At 46.5% G+C, this 22,683-nt stretch overlaps 1 protein-coding gene across 1 annotated transcript in view; it reads right to left on the minus strand.

Moving 5' to 3' along the window:
• Positions 1–19,189, minus strand: part of TGIF2 (TGFB induced factor homeobox 2) — a 30,676-nt gene extending 11,487 nt beyond the window's left edge. The window contains exons 1-2 of the mRNA XM_023724906.1: positions 19,104–19,189; positions 14,988–15,219 (exon numbers count right to left, since the gene is read on the minus strand). Of these exons, the coding sequence (XP_023580674.1) occupies positions 14,988–15,179 (192 nt within the window). The 5' untranslated portion in view covers positions 15,180–15,219; positions 19,104–19,189. The remainder of the gene's footprint in view (positions 1–14,987; positions 15,220–19,103) is intronic.
• Between the last annotated feature and the right edge of the window lie 3,494 nt (positions 19,190–22,683).

Raw genomic sequence — 22,683 nt, forward strand, 5'->3', positions numbered from 1 at the left:
AAATTAAATGAATATTTAGATAATAAAAATTATATAAATATATTTTATTTTCCATTTCCCTTCAGACTGACCTTCTTTTAAGAAACTGATTGATATTGTTATAACTCGTGAAACAAACTTGCTCATTAAAAAGTGGTGCTAATGTTACATCGGTTATGTACTATCTCTGAACGTGGGAGTTGAACAATTCCACAAAATGTACATTTTATAAACTTTGTATACAATAACAATTATATTTTCCTTTTGGACCTATCAGGTATACCCTCATATTCAATTCTCCCTCATCGACCACATAAGAATGCACCAGTGGCACTATAATCACATGACTTGTGATTTATATGGTCCTGTCCTGGGCAAGGCGAACCAAAACACGTCTTCAGATTGAGCACACCCTTATATCTGTGTCGTGCTCTTTGCGATCGCTCTTGCCCCCATCGGGTATCAGCAATAGTCCAATGAACTATGAACGTGCAGCATCAAAGGACGGAAGTGATTGCACAAGGTTTTAAGTATTATTTCAAGATCAATAACACTCATGGAGATCTGTGAAGGGCCCACCAACAAACACTGTATGATAAACAAATGAAATTATTTCTAACTGCCTTGCAAGTACTATTTCTTTTGACTATCTCAGACCTAAAGAACAAAATTACATGTTCCAAATGAATTTTTTTTACTTACCAATTTTCAAATATAAATTTTTGTGTTAAGTCCAAATATGAATGTAAATTTTATCTTACAAAATTTACTTTTTTGGTAAGTTTTATTTTCAGTTATTCAAATTTATTTGCTACAGTAGAGCCAAATTTTAAAAATGATGTAATTTTGTATACAAGTAAAATGAAGCAGCAACAACTAAGTGGAGTGTAAAAACAAAAACTCACAGAAGATAAAAAGAAAAAGATTTGTGAATCCCTAAAGACAATTCCAAAATTAACTTCCCTTTTAAAACACAGTGAATCAGAAGAGACTTCTTCCACTGAATGCTTGAGTTTAACGGATGCAAATCACCGTATTAAGTTCTGCTAGTGCTGAAATTACTAACAGCAATATGAATATAACAGAATTTTTTTTCCAAATTCTGCATCCATCCTTGCTGTAGTAAAAAAATTAATGATGATATAGAAAGTGAAACTACTCTAGAATATTAAAATGTTGCACCTGCAGACTCCATAAACAACAAAAATACAGATCCTACTTTGAGGAATAATTTTTCTTCTAATGATGTAAACTACTGGGTTGAAAGTGGGCCAAGTGACTGTTAACATCACAGTAGACCATTTGAAAATTCGTGTTGAAAATTTCTGGACGGTAAACAAACAAGGTTCTGTGGCCAGAATATATTTCTAGGGTGCAAAGCTAATGGTGAAAAATAAGAGGGAGTGGCTACTGCATTCTCCATAAGTCAGCTTTGTATATTGTTTTGTTTGCAAACTATTCAGTCCTAAATCAATTAATTCTCAATTTGCTATGAATGGATTTAGTGATTGGTGCAACTCAAATATGATTGATAAACATGAAAACAGTTCAATCCACAGATATTGTATGTTGTCGTACTTAAACCAAAGACAGTTTTGGCTTAAATCATTGTCTTAGGCTAGGTTCTCTAAAGAAGGAAAACCAGTAAAGCATGTGTGTATGTATATATACAGAGACAGAGAGAGAGAGAGACTGATCTCAAGGAAATGGCTCACGCGACTGTAGAAGCTGGCAAGTCCCAAATCCGTGGATCGGGCATCAGGCTAGAGGCTTCTCCTGATTCATGTAGCCTAGGGGCTGACGAACTCAAGATCAGCAAGTAAGACGGCAAGCTGCTGGCTCACAGGACGCAGAGGCCGATGAATCCCAAGATCGGCAACCAGTACGGCAGGCCACTGGCTCAAGTCCCAAGAACCAGAGGTCAGATGATGACGAGCCAGATGCAGAATCCAGAGTGAGAAAAAGCTAGCAATCTTCGCCAGAACGCCCATACATATTGGATACAGGCCACACCCCCAAGGAAACTCCTCTTACAACTGACTGGCTGATCACATAACGGAGCTGATTATATTATATCAGAAAATGGAGGATAACTACATCATTACTTAACTTCCAAACCACTGAAAATCATGGCCCAGCCAAGTTAACACACAACCTTAACTACCACACTCATGAACCTGAAACACAAATTAATGAAGAATGCCAATACTGGAAAGCCATTTTGCAATGTATTGTTGCTGTCAGTATAATAATCGCTGAATGCGGACTATCTTTTTAAGGAAGAAATGAAGTGTCTGGGTCCTCACAAAATGGAAATTTTTTGGGTTTACTTGAACTTGTTGCTCAGTTTGATCCATTTTTAGTAGGTTACATCTTGAAACATGGTAACACAGGAAAGGGCAACCCATTGTATATGTCTGAAACAATATGTAAGGAATTAATAAACTTAATAAGTGATAAAGTTCAATTAACTATTTTCAGTGAAATAAGTATATCTCGATATTTCAGTTTGTAGAGTCCACTCCTGATCTTTCTCATACAGATCAGCTAAGTACTGTTTTGAAGATATGTATCTCCAACAGATGGAAAACCCCTGGAGCGATTTATCACATTTACTAGCTTGATTAAGTCATACTGGTGAAGAAATCGCAAATCAAGTCCTTTACTGTTTATGTGAAGTTTGCAAAGTTGATTTTTCTAAGTGCAGAGGCCAGTCCTATGACAATGCTGCCAATATGTCAAGGCATTATAAATGTATGCAACAGAAAATTTTAGAATGTAATGAATATGTCATTTTCATACCATGTGCTACGCATTCACTTAATCTTGTAGGATGTAGTACAGTAAATTGTTGTCTGGTATCAGTTGATTTTTTTTTCTACTGTTCAGTTACTCTACACATTTTTTGCCACCTCTACTCACCGACTGGCAGTTCTTAAAACATATTTAGACAATGACTGAGTATTAAAATGTGTTTCTAATACATGCTGGGAAGCACATGCTCTAGCAACGAGTGCAATCCTGGAATCACACACTCAGATTTTAGATGCCTTAGAAAATATTGCTGAAGACCAGACACAAAAAGGAGATATCAAAAGAGAAGCTGAAAACATTGCCAACAAAATGCAAACACTAGAGTATGGATTTATGTTGGCTATGTGGAATAATATATTGCAGTTATTTTCATCGAACAAGTCAAGGTCTCCAAGATTCAGAAGTAAATTTAAAGACATGCACAGATCTCTACCAGTCATTAACAGGGTATTTACATACTTAAGAGAAGATTTTGAAAAATCTGAACTCACAACAAAACAAATACTGCCAAATACTGATTACCAAGCAGTTCACTGTCCTAGAAGCATTAGAAACAAACAAGTAAATGACAGAACTGCTCCAAAAGTACTGAGTGCCAGAGATCAATTTCGCTTAACCACATCATTGACACATTTGAATACTGCATGAAAAGAAGGGTGAAAGTGTATGAAGTTCTTTCAGATAGATTTCCCTTCTTAAACAATGTGGATAGACCTGATGAAGAATGCATGAAAGCATCCAAGAAATTAGAGCAGGTGTATCCTGATGACTTAAATATAAAACCTTACACAGAAGAGTGACAATTTCATTCTTACATGAGAATTAAGTTTACAGATCCAGGAAAGACAAATTTTACTCACGTAGGCATGTATGATTCTATAATAGAAGATAAAATACAATGCTTATTTCCCAATGTTGAAATTGCATAGCCCTAACTTGAATGATCACAAACTGTACAACACTCATTTTCATCCCTGAAGAGACTCAAAAACCCTCAGGGTAAAACAATGATTCATGAAAGACTTGATTCATTATCCTCATTATTCATGGAAGTAGATATGATGAAATCATTGAAGAATTTGTAAGAGCAAAGAATAGAAATGTTTTAAATTATAACATGTTAGAGATAAAAGATTTATTTAAAAATAAAATACAGTAATTTGTTGTAATATTTGTTTTGTGATCAGTAAATTTTCTTTTATGACATCTTTTCATTTGTTCATTTATAAGTATACCATTTATTACAAAACAACTATCAAAATTGAAGCATGAGCTGTTTAAAGCAAAATTGGTAAAGTGAGTTTTTCATTGTGGAAGATCAACAGAATTTTACATTGATTGTTGAAACAACTAAGTTCACTGATGCATTTTCTTTGTTGTAAAATATGTGGAATATTCTTTTTGTAGAAAATGTGGTATATAGTAAAAATTTTAGCATCCCGCATCCGCTAAAAATTTTATAATCCAGTTCATCTCATTCCACTAAAATGACATACACCACTTTTGCGTTCGATTGCGAATACTATTTATAGCTGTGTTTAAAAAGAAGTCACATCATGGATAGCTAAGACACACAGACACACACACGTGTGTATACATACATATACATAAAACTCACATATCCTGTTCCAATGGGTGAGTAAGCAGAGGAGGGGCACCACAGATTATCAGTGTTTAGGGCTCTCACATGCCTTATTCAGGCCCTGGTGAATACAGTTTCTGTACATCCAAGCACAGCAGGCACCTAATCATGACATCATTCTTGAGCATCTAAAAAACATCAACCACTCCTACCCACTTTTCCCCTCATTTATTCCTAATGGCCTAGAGATGTGACAAGACCCATGTTACAGTAGCTCACTTGGGCATTATTTAGAAACAGTTATGGAGTAAATTAGAAACCCAGTTTCTCAGCTGCATGGCTGGTTTAAACTCATGAATACAAAACCTGTTTTAAAATATTAACTCTTGTTAAATAGGCAAATACAACTTCCTGTCATCTTTTCTAGGTCCTTCTGCCTCCTACCCTCTACTGGAGGCGCCACCATAATCCTCGGTACCAACTCAGAAGTAGGGGGGAAGAGGAGAAACATTAGAAACTGTGGGTGTATGTATGGGGGGTGGGGCATGGGTGTGGCAGGGTAGGTATCCATACGTCTAGGTATCTTTCTGGGACTCTCCCCTGCAAAGAAGAGTTCCCCAGAAGCTACCATTTACTGAGCACTGTATGTCTATGAGGAGCCCTGGGAGAGTAATGGTTAAGTACTCTGTTGCTAACCAAAGGCTGACAGTTTGAATCTACCAGCTGCTCCTTGGAAACCCTATGGGGCAGTTCTACTTTGTCCTATAGGGTTGGTATGAGTCAGAATTGACTTGATGGCAATGGGTTCACTTTTGGTATGTTTACGTGGAGTCCTACTGGCACAGTGGTTAAAGCACTTGGCTGTTAACCAAAGGTCAGTGATTCGAGTCTCTCCATGGGAGAAAGATACGGCAGTCAGCTTCCGTAAAGATTACAGCCTTAGAAACCATACCAGACCATTCTACTCTGTCCTATGAGTTCAGATTGACTCCATGACAACAGGTCTGGTTTGGTACATCTATAGAATTTTCTTCTAGTAATCACACCAACCCTATGAGATGAGTTTGATCAACTCAGATTTTACTGATGAATACATCTAAGGCTCAGGCTGGTGAAGTCACCCAGGATTCCACCTCCAGCCAGGGATCTCTAAGCCTGGGGCACTGGAGCTGGAGAGCAGGAGTCACACTCCTCTCTGCATCTTTCTCTGAGGTCATCACAGGGCCCCAGACTTCCAGCTTATTTTATTCACTAGAATAGTCAAGTTAGCACTTCTCAACCTTCCTGCTGCTCCCCGTCTCAAGGCTTCTTGTTCATTCAAGTCATATTTATTGAGTGCCTATTACGGCCACACCCAGTTCTTTCTTGGTGTTGGGGATGCTTCTGAGAATTAAACAGACATGCACCCTTCCTGTGGAGTGCAGCTTCCAGTCCATCTCGTCATGGAGACTGGCAATAAACAAACAGGTGCATTCCCACTAGCAAGTGCCAAGAAGGAAACAGACAGGAATAAAAAGGCAGGCATATACGGACAAGAAAGACTTCTGTACATAATTGTCTGGAAAGGCTGAGACCTAAAGGATAAGAAGAGCCAAATATACAGAAAGCTGAGGGAAGAATGTTCTAGACAGAGGAACAGCAAATGCCAGGTTCCTGAGGCAGAACTGAGTTTGGTTTAAAAAACTGACATAGGGGGAATGGTAGATGGTTAGCTCAGAAGTGGGCAGGGCCGATCCTGCAAGGACAGAACACCATGGCAAATGGTTAAGAGGTCTATAAATGGGTTGAACTGTGCCCTCCAAAACTCGTGTCCACCCAGAACCTCAAGAATGTAACCTTATTTGGAAATTTGCCGATGTGATATGGTCATACTAGATTAGGGCAGGCACTAAATCCAGTGACTGGTGTCCTTATAAGAAGAGGATACACGGGGAAGAGAAGGCCACATGAAGATAGAGGGAGAGACTGGAGTGCTGCCGCTACAAGCCAAGGAATGCCAAGGATTGCTGGAAGCCCAGGAGCTCGGAAGAGGGAAGAAAGAGTTCTTCCTTCAAGTCTTCAGAGGGAGCATGGCCCTGCTGAAACTTTGATTTTGAACTTCTAGGCTCCAGTTGTGAGAAAATAAATTTCTGTTGTTTTTAGCCACCCAGTCTATGGTTTTGTTATGGCAGCCCTGAAAGCTAATACAGGGTCTAGACTGTGGTCTGACCACAATTTCACTCCAGGCCCTTCTCCTGGCCCTGCCTCTTCTCTCCTCTCAGTCAGTTCATCAATAGATATTTATGGAGCATGTATTAAGTACCAGCTGCTACACAGGAAAGAAGACAGAAGGCCTTGGCTACCTCGCATAGGGACCTGGGAACTGCACGCTACAGTTAACACCTAGCACTCAACTAACGTTTGCTGAACAAATCAAAAGCCCAGCTTCCACAGGGCTCCTGTATCAGTTTCTGCCTCTAGCTATCACCAGACTTCTTTCTTGGCCCCTACCTGAGCAAGCCCTTGGCTACCACCTTCCCATGGGCTCCGCTCGTCTGCCTCTATCCAACCAAATGGACAGCCACCTATGGCAGGAACTGACACCTAGAGTTGGCATAGCTCCTTTCCCAGGTGACCCAGGGGTAGTACCAGGCCCTGGTCCTGTCAGGCTGGAAGACTCCTGGGCAGGGTACAGAAGAGCCAGCGCCTTCTTGTGGCCCTTCACTCCCTCTCCTTTCCAGCCTGGAAGGACCGTGCCCCTGGGGTCCTCATTCCCCCCTTCACCTCTGGGGTCTTTCCAGTGCCACTGAGCATGCACATACAGCAGGCATCAAGAGTACACTGACTGGGATGAATCCTCACTTGAGCTGCAAGGGAGCCTCAAGGAGACGCAGGGCTGAAGAGCTGAGATGAAGGACGGAAACTAACTTCCATTAGGCACCTTAGATACCAGGTATCATGCCAGCGCTCTAACCTGCATTACATTTTAATCTGCACACAAGCCTGAAAGGTAGTGAGTAGTGTTCCCAAAGTACTAGAGAGGGAACTGGAGCTCAGAGATGAAATAACTTGCCCAAAGTCACACAGCCACCAAGCAGCAGAGCTGGTACTCAAACCCAGGTCTCCTGGTTTAGGGCCTCCACTGCTGTCCCGACTCTGCTTCGCTGTCTCACCAAAGGAGCAGAGGGGTATAACCATCTTTTAAATCCCAGTAGCAAACACTCAGGAATGGCTTACCCAATAAGCAAGGTAAGCACATGCTTAGGGAATCAATAAAACAGGGGTACCAGTTGATGAAAGAACTATCTGAAAATAAAATATAGTAATTTGTTGTAATATTTGTTCTTTGATTGTTAAATTTTCTTTTATAATATCTTTTCATTTGTTCATTTATAATTATACCATTATAAAAACAAGGATCAAAAGTGAAGTATGAGTTGTTTAAAGCAAATCAGTGAAAGTCAATTTTTCGTTGTGGGAAAGCAACAGAATTTTACATTGATTGTTGAAACAACTAAGCTCACTGACTCATTTTCTTTGTTGTAAAATATGTGGAATTTTTTTTTGCAGAAAATGTGGTATATAGTAAAAATCTTAGTATCCCACATCTGCTAAAAATTTTACAAACCAGTTCATCTCATTCTGCTAAAATGGCATACGCTACTTTAGCATTTAGTCATTAATATTGCAGTCGCATTTAAAAAGAAATTACATCATGGATAGCTAACACACACACATAAAACTCACATATCCTGTTCGAATGTGAGTAAGCAGAGGAAGGGGCACCACAGATTATCAGTGTTTAGGGCTCTCACACGCCTTAATCTGGCCCTGCTAACACTTGTTGTACACAAAACTTACTAGGGGCTGTTCTAAACATTTCACATCTAATTGCTCATTAATAATCTTCAACAGCCCTTAAGAGAGGTTTTATGATGATCTCCATTTTATTCGAAAAAAGAAACAGATGCCCTGAATCTGAGAGGTTCAGTAAGTTGCTCAAGGTCACATGGACAGTGAGTGGAAAGGCTGGGATTTGATCCAGACAGTCTGGTGTCAGGCGACCACCACTGCCAGGTGAGAAAAAGGCTGAAGCGTACTGGCCTGAGGCCTGCCCTCCTTGCTCAGGTGCAGCTGCCTCTTCAATCACCTGTGCTACAGGACAGCACCGCACCTCTCTGCCTGTATGCAGGTGAAATGGTCGGGTCACAGTGACCTGGGTCAAGTGAAGTAGCGATAAGTGTTGTTGTTGAGAGGGCAGTCTCAGGGAGGGGAGCCTCCGTAGTTTACTAGCAGCTGTGTGGGCACCTACCCCCTAGTTATACCTCCCACTTTGGCTTAGGATTCTGAGAACAGCAGAAAAACAACCCCCACCCCACTCCCCCGCACGCTCACCCTGGTCCACAGAAAACCTGGCAGTCTACTGACTCTGTTTTGCCTCCTCATCCCATAGAAATGCACAGCTGAGGGGGGGGCTAGGCAAGGGCAGGAGACGTGAGTGCACCCGCCAATGCCAGCTGTGATAACGGGCTGTGGGGATTTTGTGTGGCCCCTTCCACTGCCCTAACCCCATGCCCAAGTCAGTAAAAGCATGTGACTTGCCATCCACTCAAGATCCTTGGGGAGGTGGTAGGGACAGTGCCAAGGTGAATTCTGTGATTGATATGATAAAACACAGGCTGGATGCCGGGCCTGTGTGGTTCTGTGATGCCTGTCTCTACAACAAAACAGGGCCCTATCTGAAGGGCTGCTGCCCTGTCAGTGTTTTTTTAATCAGTGGCTGAGATGAAGGACACTGGAGGAATCACGGTGGCAAATGGAGACGGGAGGGAGGATATGCGCAGGAAGCCGCTGAAGGCCATGCAGATGGGAGCAGGGCAGGGCGTGTGACCAAGGCAGACCCAGTGCTTCAACATCTTCTCAGCCGTCAAAGACAGAAGCTCCAGCAGGGAGAGAAGTGAAGGCACAGAGAGGTCCTTCCCAAACACTGCGGACCTCAATCTAAGGTGTATTATAATCATCTTGGGGGTGATTTTTTAAAATTGTTAATAATTTCTCATCTGCTTTATAGATCTGGTGGGGTGGTGGTGGAAGAGTCGGGAATTTGTATATTGAAACAAGCTCCCCGGGAAGCTCAGATGCCCAGGTTTAGGAACCACTAGTCTCAACTACTAGTTTAACTATCTTGGGGGTTGGGCCCTTTAAGGTAAAAAGCTTATACAGAAACTCAAAAAATAAATACACAAATGAAAGGCCTTGAGATGGGGAGACAAAGGTTGCCTGTGGGAGGAATTTGAAGGCAGCTAGCGGGAGCTAGAGCGAGGAGAGAGGCTCCAGACGATAAAGGCAGTCACTGGCTGCCCTGTGGCCAGGCCAGGCCACCCACTGCCACACAGGCAGCCACTACAGCCTCGCAGGGTCCCTTCTCACTCTGCCCCCCCTTCCAGTGCAGTCCCTGAGCTCAGAGGGGACCCTGGGAGAAGCATTTCCTAACCCCACACCAGGGCAGCTCAGCGGCTTTCTTACCACCTTATAGATGGTAAGAAACACTCACCACATTGGTAATTAAATAATTACGATGAATTTTTGGTTCTTTAAATAATGTCTTCCACCCCACGTGGCTGCCTGAGGGCAGGGATGGCGCCTGTTCTCTCTTCTACTGTGTCCCACACACAGCACCAGGCCTGGCACGTAGTACACCCCCAACACTATTACAGAACGAAGGAATGGGAACCAGAACCCTACCTGCCATGCTGACCTCCCCTCCACAAGAGGTAGCCCCCAGAAGAATTTGAAAACCACAGATCCAGTCCAACCTAGCGGGATTAGACGGTGTCCCAGGAACCTGTGAAAATCCTTCACAAAAGACTTTTTTTTCCCCTTACCCTCCCAACTGCCTAGCCTCTGGCAAGTACCAGCAAACCAGTTACTTAAATGACTCATTGACTTGCTAATGAGTGCTCCTGGGCGAGTTTAAAAAAGACAAACAAAAGAGATGCCCCCAGGGAGAGATAAAACAAGCTTGGCAAAGTGTTGATGCTTGTTGAAGCCAGGTGGTTGGTACCGGGGCTCATTATAATATTCTCTTTTGTGGATATTTGAAACTGTCCTTAATAAAAGATGTTTAAACTTTAAAATTAAATACATGAAAAAGAGATACCTCCAGGGACTTAATCAGTTTTTCCTGACTGAGGAGCTACTACATTTCCTTCCTAGGTCCTCCTGCCTGTTGATATTTCCAACACTTTAATTTCCTGTCAAATCAACAATCATTTACTGATCACCTACAGGGTCGCTATGAGAGGGCTATGAGAGGGAATCGACATGCCAGTAACAGGTTTTTGTTTTGTTTTTTTTTGTTTTTTTTTTTTACCAGATACAGCGATAAATAGGACAAAGTCCCTGTCTAGAGTTTGTTATTAGTTGCCGAGTCATCTCCAACTCATGGCCATCCCATGTACTGTTGCTGTTGTTAGGTGCCATGGAGTTGACTACTGACTCATAGCGACCTCATGTATAACAGAAGTAAACGTTGCCTTGTCCTACCGTCATCCTCATACAAATGTTATGTTTGAGCCCATTGTAGCCACCATGTCAATCCATCCCATTGAAGGTCTTCCCTCTTTTTCACTAACCCTCTACTATACCAAGCATGATGTCTTTCTCCAGTGATTGGTCCCTCCTGATGACATGTCCAAAGTATGTGAGACAAAGTCTCACCATCCTCGCTTCTAAGGAGCATTATGGCTATACTTCCTCCAAGACAGATTTGTTCATTCTTCTGGCAGTCCGTGGTACATTCAATATTCTTCTTCAACACAATTCAAATGCATCAATTCTTCTCTGGTCTCCAAAATGTTGCCCAGTCCTGTGCCATCTTCAAGATCACTGGTATGCTTCCAGTGCATACTTTGAGTGTCTCCCAATCTAGAGGGCTCACCTTCTAGCATTATATCGGAAAATATTTTGTTGTTATCCATAAGGTTTCCTTTGGCTAATTTTCAGAAGTAGATCACCAGGCCTTTCCTCCTAGTCTGTCTTAGCTTGAAGCTCTGATGAAACCTGTCCACCATGGATGACCCTGTTGCTATTTGAAATACCAGTGGCATAGCTTCTAGCATCGTAACAACATGCAAGACACCACAATAGGACAAACTGACAGACTGATGATAGCTCTCGAGTTTAGTGTGACGTAAATAAGCAAATACAGCTCTCTTCTAGTGGTCAGGAGGCACTGACTTGGCCAGTCAGAGGTGGGAGGAAAGTGGTCCAGTGACAGCAGCTAGTGAGACAGGAACATGGAGGGCCAGGGATGAGGCCTAAGATGCAGACAGGGCAGGTGATGTTGTCATTAGGGCAGTGGGAACCATTGAAGGGTTTTATGTAAGAGAATGGTAAGTGATCAGATGATTATGGGTGGGACCAAGAAGGGAAAGATGCCATATTCCAGGATATTTAAGGCTAAAATGTATAGGAATTAGTGACTGACTGAAAGAGTTGAGAAGGGACTGTCAAGCAGGGGCTATCAAGCAGAACTCTTGAGAAAGAAGTCAGCTTGGAGAAGTTATTAGTTCTCAATAAGGGAATCTGAGGTGTCTGCAAAGCCTCCAAACAACTATGTGTGGGCTGGGATGGATTTGGAACTCAATGTAGAGTTTCTAATCTAGGCTGAGCCAGACTGTCCCACTGTTCCATAACTTTCCTCATGACTCTAGCAGGGTGGCCCTGCTACAGCCGCTTCCCACCAGGGGATGCTGGACCCCAGCCTGTTCCTCCTCAGAGGCCTCCAATGGCTACTCCTTGCCCTAGACCTACATTTCTCCAAGTGGGATCTGTGGCTGTTACGTCCTAGGGAGTCCACTAGTTCTCCACAAGAACGTCTTGGCTTTGTATTTTCATTTTGATCAGGAGAAGGAACATCATGGCCTATAGCAACAGACTTACTCAACTCAAAATTTAGCATCTCTGTCACACTACACACCACAGCTCAGAGTCAAAGTACCCTCTGCCATTTTAAATGCAGTTAGATGGAATTTCATTGGTTTTATATTTATTTACTTAGTAAAACTGTTTGCTTTTATAGTTGTGTATGAGAGCAAGGAGTCCTGGTGGTGCAGTGATTAAAGCACTTGACTGCTAACTGAAAGGTCAGTGGTTCGAACCCACCAGCCGATCCTTGGGAGAAAGATGTGGCAGTCTACTTCTGTAAATATTTACAGCCTTGGAAACTCTATGGGGCAGTTCTACTCTGTCCTATAGGGTCACTATAGTTAGAATCAACTTGACGGCTGTGAGTTGCTTTTTTTTTTTTTTTTTTAATATGGGAGCAAAAAATAAGTTTTTTTTAACCAGTTTTATGTTTGTACATACTTAAGTGATGTGATAATAAAAATGATTCAAGTTAATACATTGAAGGGAGGAGGGCTCATGAAAAATATAATTCTTTAAAAGGAGTTGGTACATTACTCAGATCTGAGAAACAGTCTCCCTGGCTAAGAGCAATTCCAGTACAATGTGACAAATGGTTTGACAGGTGTGAGGCACACCGGTAATATCAGTAGTGGTCTAAAACCTAGGCTGGGGGTCAGAGAACTCTTTCATGAGAAACAGATGCTTAAACGGAGTCACGTAAGGAAAGGTCAGGGCTGTAGCTGGTTGTTCAGAGCCATGGGAGAAGGCCTGAAGGCCAGGAATTCAAGGACCCAAGGCCTTCGAGGAAGTGACTGATGAGGCTGGTAAGCTCCTAGAGTTTAGACTCTATCCCAAGGAAAGTGAGGTCTGCGGAGTATGTGACATAATCAGATCAGCACTTTAGTGTCCAAGAGAATGGACTGTAAGAACAAGGCTGGATGCAGCGAGACCAGCAAAGAGGCTGTAGATGTAGGCAATCCTGGCTCTCAGGCTCTAGGCTGGCTCAGAACTCTACCTGGGTTTTCACTGCCTTCTATCCCAGCAGTGATCACTTTCTGTAAACATCAGTGCCTAGGTCAGCTCCACCACCCCCACCCCAAGTGAGATACTCCTTCAGAGTAGGAATGTGTCTGATCCCTCTCTGGGACTCCAACCCTGTCCAGCACAAAGCAACAGTGGGAGTGCTCAGGAGGTATATCTATGGAATGCTAGACACCTTGGGTCTACCTAGACCTTATGACCTAGGAGGAGAGATGAAGGACCAGAATAAGGGAGTAGAAATACCCACTGTGTGAGCCCCAAACTCTTCCTTACACCCCATGAAAGTGCTACAATCATCTCCCTTGTTCAGATGAGGAAAGAGAGGCTCCAGTGACTTGGCCAATGTTCAAGTTTCCTCTTGTGGAGAAGATGGGACCAGAGTCAAAGTCTGTGACTGTAGAGCTTTTCTCACAGACAGACTATTTTACCCACTGCCCAGCAAGTCAAGAGACAGAAATTCCAAGGGCCAAATACTCACCGTGAGGATTCGTGGAGGAGGGACAGGAGTTGGTATTGGAAGATGTGGGAGCTCTGGAGTTGGGATAAGGGGATGAAGGAGAGAGAACACTGTAGCGTGGAATAATGGGCCATGAAACGACGGAGGTGGAAAAGAAGCAAAGGGTTTGGGGGAGAGGCTTGGTTGGCTCACGAAGGGGAGCAGTGGGCCAGTGGGCAGAGGGTGGGCCTCTGGTGCCTCTCAGGTAGGTAACAGACAAATTGGAGGCAAGGCAATGGTCCAGACGAAAGGTGCTAAGACTATCTTTTGAGCAAGCCCGTGTGCACGGTTTACAAAGCACTTTCACAGCCAGTCCTGAATCTATTCCTCGCAACAATCCTGTCAGGAAGGGAATGATTCTAACCCCTACTTTAAAGATGCGGAAATCAAGACCTAGCCCACAGCTCCTATGTGGCAGAATGGCATTTTCCACCCACTGCCCCTGACTTCTGCCCTTTCCTTGATGTGATTCCAACTCATTTCTTTTTTTTTTTAAATTGTTGTAATTCAATGAAGTTTACATTTCAAGTTAGTCAGTCTCCCATACAAAATTTTTTTTACATACATTGTTATGAGACCCTAACTGCTCACCCCATTCTGCGACAGCACACTCCTCCTTTCCGCCCCTGATTCCCCATGACCATTCAACCAGCTCCTAACTCTCTCTGCCTTCCCATCTCACCTCCAGACAGAAGCTGCCCCTTTGGTCTCTTGTATCTACTTGACTAAGAGGCACACTCTTCACGAGTATCACTTTATGTCCCACAATCCAGTCCAATCCCTGTCTGAAGACCAACTCATTCCTTAAGCACGCCACCCACCCACTGCAACCAAGGCCCTACCCAAACATGTCTCTGAGGCTGGGGATTGAATCCCAGACATTCAATATCTTCTCACCTTCCCAAGGACTCCACCTGCCTCCAAGGTTAATGTGGACACCTCAGCATTAATAATGATTCCTTCCCTCTTCAGAATTCTAGAGTCTGAAATCCACCTGCCACGACCTCATTTCATTTTGTCTTCCCTTGAGGCAGGCAGGCTGGGTGTTCTCATCTGACCCAAGAAGAAACTGAGGCCCAGAGAAGGGAAGTGACTGGCCCAAGGCTACACAGTGAGTTAGTAACAGGGCTGGGCCAGGACTAGAACCAAGGTCCCATCACTCCCTTGCCCAAATCCCCTCCTTACCTGCAGCACCGACAGGTTGGTCTGTCCAGAAAGACTCAGCTTCTCCTGCTCTGAGGGGTAGGCGTTGTAGCGGTGCAAGTACAGCCAGTCGCGGAGGATCTTCACAGACTCCTTGGGCAGGTTCCCTCTCCGCTTCCTCTTGCCAGCCAGGGAGAGGAGGCCTTCGTCCTCACCCAGATCACTGTCCGACATGGTAGAGGTGTCTAGCAGCTAGGCTGGGCCTCAAGCAAGCCTGGGGCAAGCGACACAGGGGATGGGGACATCAGTACCAAGCACAGCCTCTCATTCTTTTCCTGGTTTCCAGACACACACCCCATTACTAGAGCCTGGGACACAGAAATGGGGAAGGCACGATTCAAACCACAGCTTGGGCAAGCTAAAAGGGCTGATTTCAAAACCCCCCCATTCCAAAGAGCAGGTAGCCAACTACTGAAATGACTGGCAGCTCACTAAGAAGCAGAACCAGGACTAGAAATAATTACAGCTACCACTGACGTCTACTGTTCTCCAGACTCTGAACTGAGCACGCTACATTTATGATCTCATTTAATTCTCACAAAGCCCTCGTGAGGAAGAATCTCTTACTATCATTTCATAGATGAGGAAATCAAGGCCCAGAGAGACTAAGAAAGTGTCCAAGATCCAACCGCTGTTAAACAGTTACCATATGATCCAGCAATTCCACCACTAGGTACATGCATGAGAGAAATGACAATATACGTCCACATAAAACCTTGTACACGAATGTTCATAACAACATTCTTCATAATAACCAAAAAGTGTAAACAATTCAAACGTCCATCAACTGATGAACTGCTATATAAAATGTGGTAATGCCATATAACCAAATAACCCCAAACCAGTTGCTGTGGAATCGATTCTGATTCATGGCGACCTAATGTCGGTGTCGCATAAGGTTAAGCACTTGATTACTAACCAAAAGATATGTAGTTCAAACCCACCCAGAGGTGCCTTGGAAGAAAGACCCAGCAATCGGCTTCTGAAAGGTCATAGCCCCTTTGAAAACCTTTGAATGTAGTTCTACTCTACACACATGGCGTTGCCAGGATATCCACATAATGGAATATTACTTGGTCATAAAAAGGAATGGAGTTATATTTTATCTCATACACACACACAGAATAAAGTACTGTACATGCTACAACATGGATGAACCTTGAAAACATTATGCTAAGTTAAAGAAGCCAGTCACAAAAGACTACATATTGTATGATTCCATTATATAAGATGTTCAGAATAGGGAAATCTATAGGGATAGGAAACAGATAAGTGGTTGCTTAGGGCTGGGGGCCAGTGCTGCCGAGGAAAGAAAGATAAGCGCATACTAGCTAAAGGGGCTGGGTTTCTCTGTGAGGTAAGAAAAATGTTCTAAAATCGACTGTGTGGTGCACATATCTGTGAATATACTAAAAACCACTGAATTATACACTTTGGATGAATTGTATAATGTGTGAATTATATCTCAATCAAGTTTTTATTTAAAAAAGAAAAAAAATCCTACTGCCAGGATATGGTAAACCCATTGCCGTCAAGTCGATTCTTAGAGGGGGACCCTACAGTACAGGGTAGAACTGCTCCATACGGTTTCCAAGGAGCGCCTGGTGGATTCAAACTGCTGACCTTTTGGTTAGCAGCCGTAGCTCTTAACTACTCCGCCACCAGGGTTTCCTCGGGATATGGTAGTAAAGTAGGATTTGGATGCAGGCAGTTTGTCCCCAGAGGCTGGGCTCTACACCATTTTGCCTCCCAGGTCTCCTAAGGAGTCTGGAAACTCGACAGATCACCATGGCCCTGCAACAATCCATGCAACATTTACTGAGAACCTACTGTGTGCTCTGCAGAAAGAGTAGCAAGTCATCCCTACTGATGTTTCCCAGGCATTTTCCTTTGTCACCTAGTTCCTGCCCTACCATCCCTCCACTTGGCTGTGTGACCCAGGGCAAGTCTTCTCCCTTCTCTGGGTTTAAGCCTCCCCCTTCACCTGTCAAATAAAGAAAGCTAGACAACCCAGCCCATCTGCTCATCCCCCAACAAAGTTCCTGTCTACACATGCAAAATATATTTACATTCTAAAAGCAAAAGTTCCAGGCCACACTGATGCCAGAATCTCCAGGCTCCTCCCTCCTCAGCCTTTTAACAGCTCCCCAGCCAGACTCTGGCATCTCCCAGGTTTTGTCTCCTCTACTTGGGCCAGAGCCCAGATCGCTGAGCCGGCTGGCCAGACTTTCGAGGGAAGGGTCTACGCTCCCAGTCAGGCCACCTGGAGGTGAGATGGACGCTGGTTATAGGTGCCACTCCTCAGAGAGCACCAACAGCACGCTGCTTTCAGAGGCAGCTAGGACAGCTGGGATCGGAGCTCCAGGATGTATCCCTGGCAGGCTGTGAGAAGTTTACTCAAGGTTATCTGTACAGATTCCACCCTGGCTGCCAGCCAAGTCCCAGTCTGCAGGATTCCTCCGGCAGGCTGCGGGGATGACCCCTCAGTCTACACAAACTCTCCACCATGGTGTCCTGCACGCCAGCCCGCCTACAGTCCGGGCAGGTCCCCACATATACACCCCACACTCGCAGCCAAACACACACACACCCTCAACAAATGCAACAGCGCTTCAGAGAACTTTCACCCACCCACCGCTCAAGCCCTGCAACGCCGATGATTTTTACCGACACACACAGCACACACAACTTGCAAATCCCACACCTCGCACGAACAACTGTGCCCCACGCAACTAACACAATTCCTGGATATCCGCCCACCCACAAACTTCAACCGACCTGCCCACCCACGATCTCTCGGACAGGGAGAACGCCAGACGTCATCACACTAGCGGTCGGTTCTTACCCTCACTGGCCTGCGGCAGCACCCTCTCACCACAACACCCTGTGCACCCTCCTACACACTCCCACGACGCCGGCCTGCAGCCACTCCCGCACGAACTTTCTGACAACTCCCCCGGCTGGGCCCCGACACTCCTCCCGGCCGCGCGCTCGCGCTCACATTCCCAGCAGTTCACACAAAGCGCGCAGCCTCCCCCGCGGCCGGACGGAGTCGGAGCACATGGCTCCCCGGGCGGCGGGGAGTCCGCCTGCGCTCGGGGCGCCGGCACCCCCGGGCCCTCAACCTTGACCAGACCCGTGCCCCAGCTCCCCCGCGGGCCCGCAATCCCGGAGGGGCGGGGGCTCTAGAAGAAAGAAAACTCACGTGTCTGTCCTAGGGCAGGAAAAAGTTTGGTTCCCACCCCCTTCCCCGGCGCTCGGCGCTGACTGACTTCGGGGCGCGGGGCTGGCCGAGCGTGCGCGCTTGGCTTTGTGCGCCGAACTCGGCCCAGAGGGGGAGGGGAGGGGCTAGGCTCCCACCTCCGCGCCGCCCCCCAGCCCTGCGCCCAGACTCCATGTTGGCCGCCCCCGGCCCCGGGGACTGCTCTCTGGCCTCGCCAGAGGCTCGGCTCACGCTCAGCCTGCCCGAGGGTCCCAGCGCGCACAAAGTTTCTCTAGGTCGCTGGCCCCACGCGCCCCGTTCCCTTGGCCCGCCTGGGAGTGACAGATGCCTCGCAGACAGACTTTCCTTTGTTTCAAAGGAAAGGGGAACTCGCGCGGGCTCCCCAGCGCCCCCGCTCCGGGCCCTGCTCGCGGCCCCCACCCAGCTGTCACTCTCTGCGGCCCCCTCCCCGACGCGGCCGCCGGGGGGGCCCAGCCGGCGGTTAGCAACGTGCACTTTTGAAACCAAACAAACCCGCCCCCCGCGCTCACCCCGGCCAGGGCGGCCCTCTCCGGGGGTGGGATCCTGGGGAACTGGGCCCCCCAAAAGGGCCTCGAGCGAGCTTCCCCCGGGGGCCAGCCACCACCCGGCCCCACAGCGCAGTCGGAATTCACAAACACACTCGAGCTCACACACCCACAATCGCACACGCCGGGACGACGCCCCCTCCCCCGCCTGACTGAGAAAAAGAAACTTTCCAAGTTGTCCGCGCGCCCCTCTCCCCTCCCCTGCGCCCCGCACTGACTTTTCCGAGCGGCTTTCCGGTCCACGAGGCCTCGGGCTCGGTCCGGGCGGCCTGGCAGGGGGCTGGGGGCCCGGGGGATCGCGCCGCGTACCTGCTCAGCCTGACACTCGGCCTGACAGCTCCGGGCTGGAAAGCACCTCGCGGCCTGACGTCAGATCCCCTCTCCTCCCCTGCACGCTCTGGCGCCCTCCCCCACCGGCCCGGAGGGAGAAAACAAACTTTGTGCGGAGCGCCGCGAGCTACGCCCACCCCCCCACGGGGCGGACCGACGGCGCGGAGGGGCTTCGCCCCGCCCATCGCGCCCGGTTGGGGGCGGGGCCGCTAGGGCACCATCTTCCTGCGCCCACCCCCACCCTCAGGAATGCCACATGGCCACCGAGGAGGAGTGGTGGGAGCCCGACTTGGGATAGTTCGCTTGGGGGCAGGAAGTGGACCCGCGCCTCCTTTCGCGGAGCATTTCCGGAGCGCCTACTGTGTACTCCACGCTGCGGTTAGGGGTGCTTGCTCAGAGGAGAAATCGGGCAAATCCCGACGTTTGTGAGTTCGCTCCTACCGTCAAGGTCTCCTGTGGGCTGTATTACTGTTCCCATTGCACCGAGAGGAAGCTGAGGCCCAATTAGTCTGTGATTTAAACCCAGCTGGTAAGGGACCGGGTTCAGAGTGAAATGCCGTTTCTGCCTTTAGAGGCCCGTAGAGTCGGGAAGAAAGGCTGGGACGGGAAGTGACCCCTAAGCACCTAGCCCAGGGTCTAGCACACAGGGGGCGGCCCGAGGTAATACCAGCCAACACTTGGGTGTTTTCAACGCAGCGGCGCTAAGGGAGGTACCGTACTTCGTTTGTAGCATCCCGTTCAATCCTCGAGTTATGGGGTGGTGCTGTTCTATGTAAATCACTGGCTTACCGGTGAGTCGCAGAGAGGTTGCTTGACTTGTCTTTTGTCACACAGCCAACGAGTGTCATACATCCCGGGTCTAACAGCCAAGCCCTGAGTCCCATTGTGACTGGTCCTTGGTCCTTGAAGGAGGCAGATGGATCAGTCTAGCATCTCCCAGCTGCCCTGGCTGGGTTCTTTTTCCTCCTCTGCCCAAAACGCCCAACTCCAGGATGTTTCCCTTGGTCTTCCCCACCCGCTGCCAGCTCTCCTGTGCTCTCAGCTCCCATAGAGTCTAGCTCAAATGGGGCAAAGCCTTTTCTGGGCCTCACTCTGGGCCCAGACATCTTGGGCCCATGAGCTTGGAAATCAACAGCTTGAAAATGACTTTTGGGGTTAATGGCACTTTAGCAATGGGGAACTCTGGGAACCAATATTTAGTTATCTCCAAACAGGCCCTAAGCCAATCAGAACACCGATTAGATGACTGTTAAGGGGCACCTGGACTCCTGTGGAGGCCAGACTTGTCTGCAAACTCTTAGAACCTAGTTGGCCACACTGCTCTCCTCACAGCAGCACCCAAGTGTCACTGACACTGTCCAGCGCTCTCCATTTTACAAATGGGGAAACTGAGGCCCAGAGTGGAAGCCCCAAACAATTTCTTGGCAGAGTAGTGAGAAATTTCTCTGGAGAAAAAAAAAGAAAGCTCAGGGAGTCTTACGTAAGAAAGGTAAAACCAACTGGTCCCTGGCCACTAGGGTCACAGCCCGTGTGGAGGAGGGACCTGCAGAAGGGGAGGCCTAAAGGAAAAAATAGGGGTGCAGCCGGTGTGCCTGAAGCTGTGACTTCTTCACCAGCTGCTGAGCTTGAATTCTGTGCCAGGCATTGTGCTGGAGTCCATGTGCACTTGACTTGGCCCATTTTGGGGAGGCAAGTGGGGACCTGGGGCTGGAACCCAGAGACCAACCCACAGATTCGGCCAGCGGCAGTCTCTTAGGCCAGTGCTTCCCAAGTATTGTGCTAGGTCAGGTGCCTTTGGGTAAATGTAAGGGAGAGACTCCTTCCTCTCTTCAGCCTGCAGCAGAGCCACCGCTACCTGGGAGCTGGATAACAAAGCAGCTTCAGGGGCCCCTCCCCAGACTTTCTGGAGGGGAACCTGGGGCTGGGGAGGAAGGCTGGTGGTGTGTAAACAAATTCCCCAGGTAAAGCCGAAATACAATTAGGGTTTGAGAATTACCCTGTAAAATTTCTTAACTAACAAGAAGAGAATTTAAAATGTATGCATTCTCTAAGCCAGTAATTCCACTTCTAGGAATCTATCTTAAGAAAAAAACCACACAACAAAAATAAATACTTATGCAAGATTTTTCTTCGCAGCACTGTTCATTCTGGTGGAAAATTGCAAACAACTAAATGCTCCTCATAGGGAGCTGACTGGTTTAAGCAACTCTGGTACCTCGGTGCAGTGGAATCTCCTAATGCGGTAAGTCTGTGCACGCTAACCTCAGAGGATGGCCGAGGTTATTTATAATGAGTTTACAGTGTTCCAGCTAGAAGGGGCTTTGAACATTATCTGATGAGAACTTTGATGGGAAAACCTTTTGCAACTGGGGAAATGTTTTTATTATTGTAATTTTTCTGTCATCCAATTCTGCTACTCCCCCCCCCCTTTTTACATATGAAGAAACTAGGTCCTTTAGAGAAGGGACTTGCTTAATAAGGAACCTAGGGTCCTGACTCCTTTGGAAAGGTCTAGGGTGGGGCTAGGAGGGAGAGGAGTGGTAGGTGTGGCCTTCAAAGCCCAGCCTCAAGTGGCTGCTCCAGGGGGCAGTTTTAGAAGGAGTCCCAGGAACTCAAGGCTCCTTAGGCCAGAAAAGGGACTGGACAGGTCATATAAGCTTCCATGCCAGAAAAACCCAAATCAGAGGCTCCTGGATATGGGGCTCCGTGTGATTCTGCCGGTTTCTAGTGATCTTGGTGATCACGTTTTTTTTTTTTTCCAAATGAATGTCATGTGAATCCACTTTCATGTTACTTATTTACTTTTCAATAGTTAGCCTCTGCCCTGGTTACCTGGGGTTGATAGAAGTGAAGAAAGGGAACCACCATTCACTGGGAGCCTACCATGAGAAGGAGATGAGCTTCTGTGGAGTAGGGGGAGGAGCCTAGCAAAGGCCAGGGGGAGTGAATTATTCAGGAGACAGCCGAATTCTGTCAGATGGCAGGGCCTGGAAGGCCAGGGTGAAGAAGCCAGAGCCCCTGTAGGTTCCTGAGATGGTGACTGAGAAGAGTTGGGAAGAGATTGGAGGCAAGTGGTCTGGTCAGGCAGCTCTGGGTAATTGAGGCCTAAGGGAAGGAAGCCTATTTCAGGCCTACGAAGTCTGTGAATCTGTTATGTGAGCTTCTGCCTTTTCATGTAATATGGATTTTCACTCAACATCTTCTGTCTTAAGAGCCTTGTGGCATTTTGGTGATTAAATACAATTTGCTTACCTTTCTTCAAGTTATTGAGTATTTAGTCATTCAGCCAATTTTTGAGCACCTGCTGATTGTCAAGCACTGTACTTGGCGGCCGGGGAACCAGAGTCAAATATCCAACCACCTAGATTGTCAGGAAGGGTTTGGGCAGCAGTGTGGTGTGTTGCGAAGGGCATGGGATTTGGGATTTAGAGTTATTAACTGGTGTCTTAGTTAACTAGTGTTGCTGTAACAGAAATACCACAAATGGATGGCTTTGACAAAGATAAATTTTTTCTCATAGTTTAGGAGGCTAGAAGTCTGAATTCATGGTGCCAGCTCC

Source organism: Trichechus manatus, unplaced genomic scaffold (assembly GCF_000243295.1).
Source record: "Trichechus manatus latirostris isolate Lorelei unplaced genomic scaffold, TriManLat1.0 scaffold00008, whole genome shotgun sequence".
Lineage (NCBI taxonomy): Eukaryota > Metazoa > Chordata > Mammalia > Sirenia > Trichechidae > Trichechus > Trichechus manatus.